General features: G+C 40.9%; 1 protein-coding gene across 1 annotated transcript in view; it reads left to right on the plus strand.

The window, feature by feature from the left end:
* Positions 1 to 13,503, plus strand: part of RNF150 (ring finger protein 150) — a 119,459-nt gene that overhangs the window by 71,905 nt on the left and 34,051 nt on the right. The window contains exons 3-4 of the mRNA XM_050896170.1: positions 7,058 to 7,129; positions 7,548 to 7,630. Coding sequence (XP_050752127.1) covers positions 7,058 to 7,129; positions 7,548 to 7,630 — 155 coding nt within the window. The remainder of the gene's footprint in view (positions 1 to 7,057; positions 7,130 to 7,547; positions 7,631 to 13,503) is intronic.

Genomic DNA, 13,503 nt, shown 5'->3' on the forward strand with positions numbered 1-13,503 from the left:
GTTTTGGCATCTTGTCCAAACCCCCTGAAAGAGATCCAAAACCTATATAGCTGGAGAGAAGTCAACAGCAGTGGGAATGAGCCCTAGGTCCTGAGGCCCTCTGAATTTATAAAGCACTGTGCATCTTTATGGTAGTTCAGCAATGAATAATAATAGCAATGATAATAATAAATTTAATATTTTCTTGTCTGGATGCAACTGTCTTGGCATCAGCAGAACAGTGAAGCTGAGGCTTCTCCATTTCATTCCAATGGTACAGTAGAAAATGTTATCAATGTATGAAATCTGAGGAGATAACCATTTTACTGCAGGGAAAAAAATGCACTGTAATTCAGAGATGTTTCTGGACCCTTAATAAATTACTGTCGGGGCAGGGGGAGGCTTGCCTTGCTTGCTCTGCAGAAAAAGTAAAACTGAGAGTGTTAATAATCATCTTGTAGAGAAAAGTACTGCGACACTCTGCAACGTACACTTAACATAAAGGGATCCCTCACCCTCCCCCACTGAAAGTCAGGCATCCTCTGAGAGAGAGAGCAGCTGCTCTGTATTTACAGACAGAAAGAATATATTTTCCTTTTAAATGTACAGTATGAAATTTTGGATAGCAAGAATGAGACTATCCCAGCTGGAATTTGAACATCACTGGCAGCAGATTCACTGTGACTGTAACGGCTGTGATAATTTTTAGATGCTTTGGCTGCAAAAGCACATGTGTGCCTAATTTATGTATCTGAGTAGTGTAAGTGTGCTTTCAATCAAGTAATTATACAGGCAGATTAGCAGTGTAAATAGACGTACATAAACATGAAACCCAGCAAAATAAGAAGGTCATTCAGGTAATATGCTATAGTTTGGACCTGATAGGTTTGTATGTTCAAGCAGATTTCCTTTCCAGTATTTTCTTTCCAAAGTTTGAACGAGACTAACGTGTGCATAAGCAGTTGTCCTGTGCAGAGGTTTTAATAACTTTGTTGTTACACTAGTTCTGTTCTTCAGAAGAATAAGAAAGTATGCCTCCTAAGCAATTATTTATTATTAATTTTTTGCTGAAGCTGTAGTAATTATATGGGGCAAACTAGAATTTCTTCATGTACTTTCTTCATCCAGTTTTGCCTGACATCTCCTCTAATCTCTTTATTAGCTCTTTTCATATGAAAGATGATAGTGATACACAGACAAAGCTCGACCATTTGTGTTAATGAGTTGCTGTGGTTTGTTTTTTGTCTTTTAGTCTTGGCTATGGAATATAATGATGTAGGTAGTTCAGAAGAGCTCGTCTTGCTCTTGCCCTTTCCGTGAGGGTTCCTCTCTGTTTCCCCTAAAGTTCTGCTTGTTTGGTTTTTTTTTCTTTGACACATTTTCTTGTAGCACAAGGATGGGATCACAAAGTTCTATGTTAATATCTTGGATAGAACAAGATATAATTCAGATATATACAAGAAAAACTGTTTGTGTTGCTTTGGTGGAGCAAGATTCTTTTGTCATTGCGCTCAAAAGCTTTTGCCATTATAACTTGCGTGTGTCTGTATGAAGGTATTGTGCTTACTTGTTGGAAAGCCTTGCATGTGTTGTAAGCACCTTCATTGCTGGCCAACTTTAGGAAAGATGCTTCCTTCTATTTGTATTTGATGTACTCAGGCTAAAGTTTATCCAAAGGCTGAAATGTTTGGATAAACAGAGCATCAGATGAAGGGGGAGCCAGCGGGCTCTCTATTCGGAGAAAGTTGTGCTATCAGTTCCTACGCCGCAATGCGATAAAATCTAACTGTGTGGACTGACTGCCCTGTTCTGAAAGTGCGAAAAACTGTGACTCATTTATTAGACTTCAGTTAAAATAAAAAAAAAAAAAATTAAAAAGCTTAAATTTATTTTGACATATGAATGATTTAAAATCCCACCATTTTAAAACAAGGTCTTGTGAGGGCCTATGTTTTCTGTGTCAAATAAGAAACTATGCCTACCTCTTTGTTAACCTCTGTCATGCGTGCCCTTCCTAGGTTTGGCTGATACTGGAGTTGCTACCAGAAGCAGTTCCGCCTCTTCTGGATTGGTAGTCTGGGCACTGTGCTGAGGGAATGGGACAATGTGGCTGACTGCAAAATATGATTGGCAGAAAAAGCCGTTATCTCCAAGCAGGAGGGGTGTTGCACTGTTACATGAAAGCAAGATTTCTGAATATCTTTCCTTGGTCACTCCAAGTCTTCCTAAGTCATCTTCTTTTTGCCTCTTCCAAGCTGACCCATTGTAACTATGTCTTCCTTTCATGAAAGACATTGTGTGTCCTTTTGTCAAGCCTCATAACCACCTTTGCCTCCTTGTCCTCCTTTCCCGGTCCATTTCCCTTCTTGCACACGGCATAAGTTGCTGATCAAGCAGTAAACCCAAAAGGAACTGATTTAATTATCCATCAAGAAAGCAATGAGTCCAGCTAGTGAGAGAGGCAGCTAGAAAGACTGAAGAATCTCCTGGAATCATTTCCTGTGACTCCCCAGTGAGATGAAACCTGGACATACAGCATGTACATCTTCAGCCACCACTCTTCCTCACCATGTGTGCAAAATCCAGGTTCATGTGCCAGAAGGAAGACACAGTTCATTCCAGTTAGGTGCCTGATTTTGATGAGCGGAGAATCAGGACTTCAAGGATTCTCGCTGAATGCCCTGGCCTGTTCGTCCCAACTTGGCTGGGAATTCATGCAGTGGAGTGCAAAACTGTCTTCCTTTATGGGTTTGTGCACCTGCAGGGAGGGTGTCAGCTACAAATATGGTTAGATTTCAATTTTGATTTTAATACATTTAATTTTTGAGAGTATTGCTAGCACAGATGACTGTATGGTACATGTGGAAGCAGAAGATAGGTAGTGATATTCACACTGATGAAAATCCAAGGCCTTCTCTTTTTTTTCCCACCTAACAAGGTGTCCAGGAAGTAGGTGGTTGCCCTGTGTTGTGGTTTAACCCCAGCTGGCAACTCAGCACCACACAGCCGCTCACTCACTCCCCCACGTGGGATGGGGGAGAGAATCGGAAGAGTAAAAAGTGAGAAAACTCATGGCTTGAGATAAAGACAGCTTAATAGGTAAAGCAAAAGCCGCGCGTGCAAGCAAAGCAAAACAAGGAATTCATTCACCACTTCCCATCGGCAAGCAGGTGTTCAGCCATCTCCAGGAAAGCAGGGCACCATCATGCGTAAACGGTTACTTGGGAAGACAAACGCCATCACTCCGTATGTCCCCCCCTTCCTTCTTCTTCCCCCAGCTTTATATGCTGAGCATGACATCAAATGGTATGGAACATCCCTTTGGTCAGTTGGGGTCAGCTGTCCCGGCTGTGTCCCCTCCCAGCTTCTTGTGCACCCCCAGCCTCCTCGCTGGTGGGGTGGGGTGAGGAGCAGAAAAGGCCTTGACTGTGTGTAAGCACTGCTCAGCAATAATGAAAACATCTCTGCATTATCAACACTGTTTCCAGCACAAATCCAAAACATAGCCCCATACTAGCTACTATGAAGAAAATTAACTCTATCTGTTGTTCCTGGAGCCCTCCTGAAGATGAGAGAGTTTCTCTGTGAAAGACTCTGGGAATTGTTTGCATCAAGAGACATCAGGTTGCAGAGCTAATTGAAAGCAGTTTGGAATTACATGACAAGTTAAGTCCTGCAGATAATTCAGCAAAATGTGACTTGCTGTCTCAGCCCTGTAACAGCCAGGACACAGGCTTAAAAAAACCCAAAACCCAACCCTGTCAGTGTGTCAGATTTCATATTTCACCAGTAATAGCAGAGTTCTCTTTTTGTCATCTGTGAGACGTGAGATGGGAAGATGGCGAGGGGAAGATGTTTAAGTGCCAGACCTGTTGACCATATTTCTTTCATGTCATTTCTTCCCATTGGTTTCTCGTCAAGAAGAAGTTTTCTGTAAAGTCATTTTGAAACCAGGTGGGCTCCGTGAGTTTTGTAGGATAGTGAAAGCCAAAGCAGGCAGTGATCGCGCGGGGGCTGAGGAGGGTCCTGTGCACCCTGAGTTAATCTCCAGTGAAGGATCTACTTTAGTATGTGACTGGCAGCATGTGAAGGGTCAAGCAATTATCTGAGAAGGAAGACTGCTGGCTGTGGCTTTGAATGAGAGTTTTGGGCCATTGAATAGACACATCAGTCTTTGAAGCCACCTTGGGAAAATGCTTCCAATGATGGAGTCCGCAAACTTTATCTTTGGTGCAGGAGATGTCTGATACCTCATCCTGATGGTGCGCTTCCTTCTGCGCAAGGCACAAGATTATCTCCTCCCTGCAAAGGTGATAGTTTCGTAAGGCCATTAAGAGAGAAGCACTTACCATAATTTCTCTTCCACAGCATCTACAGTCATTTTCTTCCTCAGGAACAGACAAGTGATGCTTTCTGTGCTACTGTCCTTTCTTTTTAACTAGTATCACCATCTCCACAAGACCACTGCATCTGATATGCTTAACTCCTTCCAGTCCAGTACTGAGTGTTGCAGCCTTGCTAATGAGATTATGAGATTTATGATTGTAAATCTCTAAGCCTCACTTTAAACCCTTAAACTATTGTAATGCCTCTTGTCATTTAGGGGAAATCAATGATTAGTGATAGCATGCCTTTTGTTCAAATGGAAGAATCCTTTGAAGGTATGACGTTACTCCAAGATATTTCTGTTCTTTCAAAAACTAAATTATTCTCATTTGCATGTAAGTCATGAACTTGTCTATTTGAGATAGATAAGAGAAAGCAAACATGAAAACAAGCAGATCAAAGATGTACATGAGTCTTTAATCTTGTCCTTTCCCCTTGAAGAACGTGCAAAAAAGAACTGAGACATTTCATTAGTTTAAGTAATAATAATGATAAAAAGGAATCACAAGCAATTCCTGAAGCAGGACATAATGGCTCTTGTCTTGCTGTATGTTATCAGTCTGTCTTTGATTTACATTAAAGAAACAAATAGCTGGCAAGAAATGTTTCCAACTCTCATCTGATCCCTTTATTTAAGGGAGACTGTGAGAAAAATGTGCCACAGAAAAGATGTTGTATAACTACAAGGTACTCCCTCATGTGTAATAATTAGTTATGCTGGAAAGCTCATATGTAAATCTCATATGATAGCCAAGATCATTTTCACCTCTTTAGCCAGATCTGAAGTTGTTCTCTGCTTTCAGTATTGTATGCATTTTGTCAGTCTTCCATGTCTGTCCAATCCAATAAGCTTACTCTCTAAATCTAATTCAGTGATTTTAATTGAATCTGAAGAACAAAGTGGTAATTTATTAATCATATCTGTATAGCGATTAGGTCTCAATTTACAAACTACATCCAACTTCCTTCCATTTTTGGCTTCATGCTCTCACCCCCTCCAGCTGGAAACCCTTCCCGCTGACAGGCCCCTCTGAACTCCGGCACAGGCTGTGTTCCCAGCCCGAAAAGTTGAATGTCTTCTGAATCACCAAAGCTCCTAAGTCTCCCTCCTATCTAACAACACGTGGCTGGAAACATGGATGGGGAAGGGGAGGTGAAGAGAAGAGTTTAAGTCATTTATTGGTGGCAAATTGGGATGCACTGTATCGTGAAGAGAGCCCGGAGGAGGGTCACCAGTATGGTCTGGGGACAGGAGCACCTGACATCTGAGGAGAGGCAGAGGGAGCTCAGCTTGCTAAGGCGGGAGGGGCGCAGAGGAGGAGGAAGGGCTCTGCTTGCAGCCTTCAGCTGCATAACGAGTGGTTGGAGAGGAGGCAGAGTCAGACTTCTCGGAGGTGCACAGGGAAAGGACAAGGGTAATGGTCACAAATTACGACAAGGGAAATTCCATTCGTATGTTTAAAAAAAAAAAAAAAAGACTGTGAGAGTGGTTAAGCACTGGAACAAATTATCCACAGAGGTTGTGAAATCTCCCTTCCTGGAGATATTCAAAACTTGACTGGACACAGCTCTGACTTTGAAGCTGACCCAGCCTTGAGCAGGAGGTGGGAGTACATGACCTCTCAAAGCCCTTTGCAGCCTGTGAGTCTGTCTCCAGATCACCTCATTGATGGGTTAGCACAAGTGAGCAGCCAAGTCCTTGGAGCACTGATACAGGCACCAGCTCAATAGCACAGGGTGCAGAGGTAGCTCTGCCGAGCAGTGATTGTATGAACTGCCTCATAATGTTCTCAGCCTCTTGCAAGAGGCAGGCATCTCCATCTTCAGCGTTTGAGAACAGGGTGATTTGCATCAGGCTGTTATTACGTACTTTAATCCTGAGTGGCTGTGACCCTGCCAGCACAGTAACAGTGTTTTGGAAATATGGGAGAACAGTCAGAAACATCACGTAGTTAAGTAATTCATGGTCTGCTGGAGGGAAAGATAGAAAGGCAAAGAACAAGCAAATGGTTATGTATGGATAGGATGTTACTGCAGGACTATGTAGTGCTTTACCTGTAAGAAACTGCAGATGCTTTCACCTCATTTTTATACCTTGCATTGCTCTTATGAAGTAGGCAACTGTATTGCAGGAAAAGAGAGCAACAGAGAAGATTATTCATGTTTTTCATGGTTAACAAATTAACAGCTCACTTTCAGCACTTACATCTTGCTGAAGATCATGAACTAGTTCTGGAACAACGTAAGAATGAAGACCTTCTGAATCTTAAGTCCAGTGTTCACTCTGCTTACTAGCCCAGGCCTCATTTAATAATGTATGTTTTACAAGTGTCATTAAAAAAAGAGAGGGAAGAAGTAGGATACCCAAATAGTGGACTTGTTACATACATTGCTACTCACTGGAATAGTACAGGTGCTGTAGTGTAGCATCATGATGGGCTCACATGGAGTCTCCACTGGAACTCCATTAGAGTAGCTTTGCCTCATCAGCCATGGGTTACCAGCGAGCCTAGAATACCTACTGTGCCCTTATTGTGAATAACAGTATGACTGACCTCATCTGTTTATATTTATACAGCACTGTCCTGTTTCATGTACAGTCACTTCAGATTATTAAGAAGCCTAGGGAGAAAAGGTGATGATTTCTGCATGAAAAGATACTCTTTGCTTAAGAGCAAATTTTGTATTACAGCGCCGGCTTGGAGATGCTGCAAAGAAAGCAATCAGCAAGCTACAAGTCAGAACAATCAGGAAAGGCGATAAGGTAATTTTTCAAATTGCTCATTACCAAATGAAACTCTGTGCTGAGGATTCCTTCAGACCACTGGGACAATGAGGCAGAACAGAAATGGCAATTGCTTATTTAGCTACTATGTGTCCTTCAGGCGAGGGCGGAATACTGGTAAGCAATTTACGGATGGAACGGAGTAGAGAGAAGAGGTGATTCTGTGAAGACGCAGAAAATCCTGAAAGTTAAAACATGCTAACTAAATCTGCATGCTTCCCAGGGCAAGTTTCCAACTGGAAACATGTTGGAAAATCTGACTTGCTTGTCTTGAAATGCATTATTGGATTTGCCGCATGTATGAGTGACAGTTTTACTTTGTCACATAGGCTCTTGTATGAAGAGATTAGCTGACAAAATCAAAAAATGAAAATTATTAATGTTCTCTTTCCTGTAGGAAACTGAGCCAGACTTCGATAACTGTGCTGTTTGTATTGAAGGCTACAAGCCCAATGATGTTGTCAGAATTTTGCCTTGCAGGTAAGTTGAAGGTTGAAGGTGCTTTTAGCTCTGATAGTCTCTACTTCAAGACAGGCTCTGTTCTCACAGTATCACGCTGATGAGATTACCTGAGAGCTTGGGGAGGGAAGGGTGAGTTTAGCATTTTGATTTAGTCAAAATCTGTTGGTAAAGATATCTGAAATGCCTCTTTATTCAGCTTGAAGTAGTATTAACGGTGGTGAGAACCTGAGTTTAGCATGGTAGTCAGAAATTTTGTCCGATCTGGACCTATTACAAAGTCTTCAGTGGGATTTTTAGACTAAAGGTTTTGATTCCTCTATTTTCCTCACTGGTTTTATATCAGTCCAGAATAAGTGCCTTAGAAGAATTTGCCCCTGACTTCAAGGTGAGCCCTGGGCACAGCAGCCAGGGATAGAGTAGGCTCCTGCTCCCCATGGAGCTACTTCTTTTGCTGTCCTGGGCCATGTCCGGGTGCTGAGAAAGGGATGACTTCCATCAAAAAAAAAAAAACCAGCCATCAAAAGAGAGATGCTGAGTAGCAACTGTAAAGCAAAAAGGGAATGTGACAAAGACCATGTTATCTATTGCTGCCAGTGAAAATATTCTCAGGCATGTGGGACATGGAGGTGACAAGAAGAGCTTTTGGGCTTGTTCTTTCTCTTTTCTTCCCCTCACATGAACGTGCCCTGTGCAGCATTTACACTCGCAGTGATGTGACACAGGAGTGCAGCCTCTTACCACTGGTAACAGTGATATTCATCTCTGTGCCATTGTATTTTCATCTGAGGAGTGTTAGCTAATGAAGGATTTCTCTAAGGAAATCAATTTCTTAGGAAATTTCCTAGGAACAGTGGTTCCCCTAGGAGAGCAAGAGCAAGCGTTTGATTTCCCTAGAAATAGGAATCTCAAGTGCTGTACATACAGAGCAGAGATTTTTTTTTTTTAATAGAGTTTTTCTTCTCCTGCAGACATGTTAACTGGCTTGAGAAACTGAAATATTCGTTTCTTTTCCTGCTGTTGTTCCCTAGTAGATACTTGAATGTTACAAGCTGTCCATTTCTGTTCGTTCATGTGACTTGTTAAATCTGTTTACTACCATCACTAAATGGCAAACAAAAAGCAACAGATTAATCATAAATTTGACCGACTGTAAATCCCTCACAATGACAAATTGCATGTGAACTCTTTTTTTTTCCATGAACAGACACAAATGCATCACTTCATGAAGCAGAAATACAGAAAAATGAGAAATTACCAGAAAATGTGGACCTTGGTTTCAGAGAAGCATAATAAAGCTTGGAAATTTTGCATGATAGAGACAGGCAGTTTTTGGAGGTAGCTATACAACAGCAAAAAAATATGTCTAAGCTCTAGCTTTCGCTTGTGTCTTGCCTCATAATTCAGTGAGGCTTCAGTCAGACTTTGTCATCCACAGTGTTGAGTCAAGCAGAGTGAATAGGAAACACATAGTTAACAGGTGATGTTCAGTTCTTGGCTGACTTAAAAGGTCGCCTAGAAAATGACTCATGCTAAAAGGGTAGCAGCAGCAGAACTGTCTTGTAAAATACTCACAGTCTGAGCCTCAGCAGTTTTGAATTATAAAAACTCAAAGATCTTTCTCAAGCAGCTACTTCACAAACCCTGGCTTTCCTGCTACACGAATTGTGAGGGCAGTATTTTACACATTCGCATGGGTTTAGACTTCCAAAACAGGAAATAGTAGTCATGATTCTGCTGTTGTCAGTCTCGTCTCCTCATCCAAAAAAAAAAAAAAAAAAAAAAGTGGATTAATTTCTGTCTCTGTTAAGTGAGTAGGAGAGTGTTATATCTTGATAAAGACCTACAGACTCCGTAGGTTTCTTCCTCCAGCATCCTCAGTTAAACTGTGTGCAGTTTCTAGTATGGGAACCTCATTAGACTGCTGTTTAATAAGAGGCTGGCATTTCACCAAGCCTTACAGAAGCCAGCACCATATGACACCAGTGCTTAGAGTTTCTATCCAGGAGGTGCTCAAGATGTAGAACTTTTTACCTGCAAAGCTAAATACGCCCCAAGAGCTGCACATGAAAGATGCTGCTTTGTACTGCAGGCAGTACTGGGAAAACCACTGCTAGCATGCACACTCTGTATTAAGCCCTGTATATCTTGAGAGTTCTTTTTAAGGCTGGTGGAGCCTGAATCTCCTAAGAAATTGGTACCAAAAATCCACCAGCCAATATTGCAGTGGATGACCTCTGAAGTTATATAGATACATGTTTACTAGTATTTATGCTGTTTCCCCAAATGTCCTCTCTTTTCTGCTGGCAGAGATCTGGCGCTGGGATAGCCTGTTGTTGCGTATCCCACTCTGGAGAGCTAGGAGGAGAATTCCAGTTAACTTGTGCTTCTTCCTCTCTGTCCTCTTTAGCCAGCTCCCACAGCTGACTATATTAATAAACTTCACTCTACAGAATGTATTAAATAGATAAGGACTGACAGTTGATTAAAAAAAAAAAAAAATGTTGGCTTGCAGCTGGTTTTATGTTTAATGGTAGCAAGCATCACTGAAGTTATCTTTGAGGGCACTGACACAACATCAAATGTAACCAAGTTCATTGTTCCCAGAGTGGCATCTCTTGTCATAGCCCTAGTTCCTTCTGCTTGTCCTCCATCTCTAGCTTCAAAACGCCTTCGTCTTTTCTGCTCTGGCTTTGGAGAAGTTACTGGTGCTGCTGTTCCCAGTGTGTGCCTTTTACTAAACTTTTACTAACTTTACTAAACTTCTATAGAGAGGCAAGACAATTCTTTCAAGCTCGTCTCTACTGAGTTCTTCATAAGCTCTTTTTTTGGTTGTTTCATTTCTGTCACCAATAAATGCACTTTCTGACCCCGTTCCAGCTCGTTCCCTTCCCCTGAACCTTCACTCCATGAACAACTGTGATTTCAGAGACTGCTTCACTCCTTTCTCTTTTTAGCTTCCTGTGAAAATTATTTCATCACACACATTGTTCCCTTTGATTCCTTCCTCTCACCCTCATCATCATCATCTCCTTTTGTCCTTCCTTCTTCCTCAAAAATAAACAAATAATACAGTACATGCACCCCCAAAAGCCCAAACCTTCTCGTTGGATACTACAGTGCTGCTCAGTCTCTCACCAAAACCCTTCTCAATCCTCTGCTTCAGCCCTATGTCTAATCCAGGCAATTGATGCTCTTACTCAGAGTCCCTAGGGATGTACCTCTCTTTCTGCTTTTGCCTCCTTTTCTCTTAGCTCATGCTTTTCTTCTGAGAAAAATTACGTGACTGCTAGGTTTGTTTGGATGCAGTTTGGAAAGTTGGGACTAGGAGTAGAAGGTGGGAGGAGAACAGTTTCCCTTAACCTGGAAAAAAAGCTTCTTAAAATTGCTGGCAAGCTGAAAGCTTTACAATAGTTTTACAACAGTCAAATTATTATTATAATGTTAGGCCGAGCCCAAAATGAAATTTATTTTTCTTGTATGATTAAAATTGCAGCTTTAAAGAAAATTTAAATACCTTTCAAACAAAAGTAATCTCCAGTTAAAAAATATGAAGTGCTATTTAGATGATAGTAAATGAAATGCTCTGGGATTTTGAGGTTCTTTTTCTTTTTGTGCTCTGTGAGCTTTACACAGCCGTGTGCAGTCGCAGAAGAGTGCAGGAGGGATCCCAGGAGGCCACCACCTCTGGAACGGCGCAGAGGCACTGGCCGTGCGTGTGTCGTTCTTGGGAGTTTTTTCCAACACACTCTGCAGTCTCCTGGGATAAAGACTCTGCAAATTCCCCTGATAACTTATTGCAGTGCTTCGATACCCTGACTGTGGTGAAGCTTTTCCTATTGTATAACCTGGGTCTCACTTGCTGCAGTTCAAACACATCTGAAATGTGACCAAAACTTGATGTCTCTTATCCCTAGGAGAGGCGAAGAACAGTTGTTTCCTTTCTCCTTATGGCAGCCTTTGTTTTGTATGAGCATTGTTACGACATCTCCTCTCCTCTCGCCTTCCTCTGTCTCAACTCATCAATTACAGTTCTTTTGAGAAACTTTTCAACCCGTCCAAATCAATATAGTTTTGCAATGCATATGGTTGCACACAGCAGAAAAAAAAAAATGTATTTTTTTTCTAGCTCTGACTTTGATTGTCAAAGCCATGTCCCGAGCCTGTGCTTGACACACCTCTCTTACTGTCTCCCTGTATGGGTCATTACTTCTGAACTCATCTATAATGCCTCTACCCTCTCCTTCCTTTTAAAACTTGCATCAGTCACAACTGGAGAGGGATTTTTGTTGCAGCTGATCTTTTTACATCTTTGTCTCACCATGTGACAACAAAATATTGCGGTTGCGCTCTCATCTTACTTTGTGCTGACCCTTATTTTGCCTGAATTTGGATGATAAACTTATCAGGACATCAAACAATTCACAATTTGTTGAAAGCCTTAAGCATGTATATAGTGCTGTAGCTAATAACAGATAAAATAAACTTTCAAATCCAAATCTGCAAAGCCTGGCACCTCACTTCTCTGCACAAATGTTTACGTGTTCAAAAATAGATATTGCGAGCGCTCTAATTATCTAATGCGGTACAAAAATTTAAAAATGCAAATCTTTATCTGATTTTCAATAACATGCCATTTTTCTGTAGATTTCTGTCAAATAATCAAGTTCCTTCTGTTGTACGTATTAAATCTGAAATTAATAGAGCCATAATACACTGTGCTAATTTAGTATTGAGAAGTGCAAAGTGACGTGATCTGTCATGTATTTAAATTACTCGGCATTGGTAGGATTTCTCTTAGAATATTGTTCTTTGAAGCCAAGTTTAGGAACACTGAGCTTCAGTTTTTAAAGTCTTTAAGGCATGAAAGTTCCAAGCTTTTGGTGATTAACAAACATTATGAAATGCTGTAATATGAACCACAGCTTGACTGAAGCTTGCAAAGCTTGAACTTGAAAACAAAAGGAGACTTTCTAGTCTATAGTAAAATGGCTTGATCAAAGTTACATATTTTTTTTATCCGAAACAGATTTTGGAAATCTGTTTTTTTTTCCAAGAGAATAATAAATATCTCAGATTTTGTAAATGTACTGATTATTGTGGCACAAATGTGCCTCGGATGTTTGCAGTTAAACATACTTGTTTATGAATTTGAGTATATAATTAAAGAAAACCAATCACTATCAAGAATTTCATAGTTATTTCAAATAGCTGAAAAGCAAGACATTGACTTTCAGTACTCTCCGTGAATTAACACGCCCAAGTAATTCTGTTGGTTAGACTTCTAAATGTAAGATTACACATGCCTGAGGACTGTACCTTTATGCTTTCACCTATTCAGAATGCCTGCCTGATGATGTGCTGAATATGTCCCTCCTGAGATGGAAGGAAGGAAGGAAGAGTTACACAGGACAGAGACCGAAATTTGGTGGACTGTGTTTTTACCCAGTAAAGCAAGTCTTGTTTGGAAGGAGGGTTGTGAACTTTAGTAGCCTTAATAAAGTAGTTGTTTAAACTTCAAGTATCACGATACTTCATTTGTGTTAATCATGTTGACATACAGGATCAGATGAGGTTTGACAGAGTTTGGTATTGCAGCCAACTGATATAATTAGACTAGGTCGAACTTCCAAGAACAGATTTGCCCTTTCCCATAGTTGTGTGAAGTCAGACCGAGTACAGGAATGTGATAATTTGCCATGTAGGTTTGTTTTACAAAGGACCCGTTTATTCTAGAAGTAGCGAGAAAAAAAATCGCAGTGAAAAGAATAAGATTCTGAGATTTCACACAGTTTTGGCTTTGAATTTCTAGTGTTATTTAGGACTGAAGCCAGCTAGTAAGCCAGCCAGCTAGTATGTGGGCCGATATTGTGTTAGTAAGAGCCAGGGTTGCA

Source organism: Gymnogyps californianus, chromosome 4 (genome assembly GCF_018139145.2).
Source record: "Gymnogyps californianus isolate 813 chromosome 4, ASM1813914v2, whole genome shotgun sequence".
Classification (NCBI taxonomy): domain Eukaryota; kingdom Metazoa; phylum Chordata; class Aves; order Accipitriformes; family Cathartidae; genus Gymnogyps; species Gymnogyps californianus.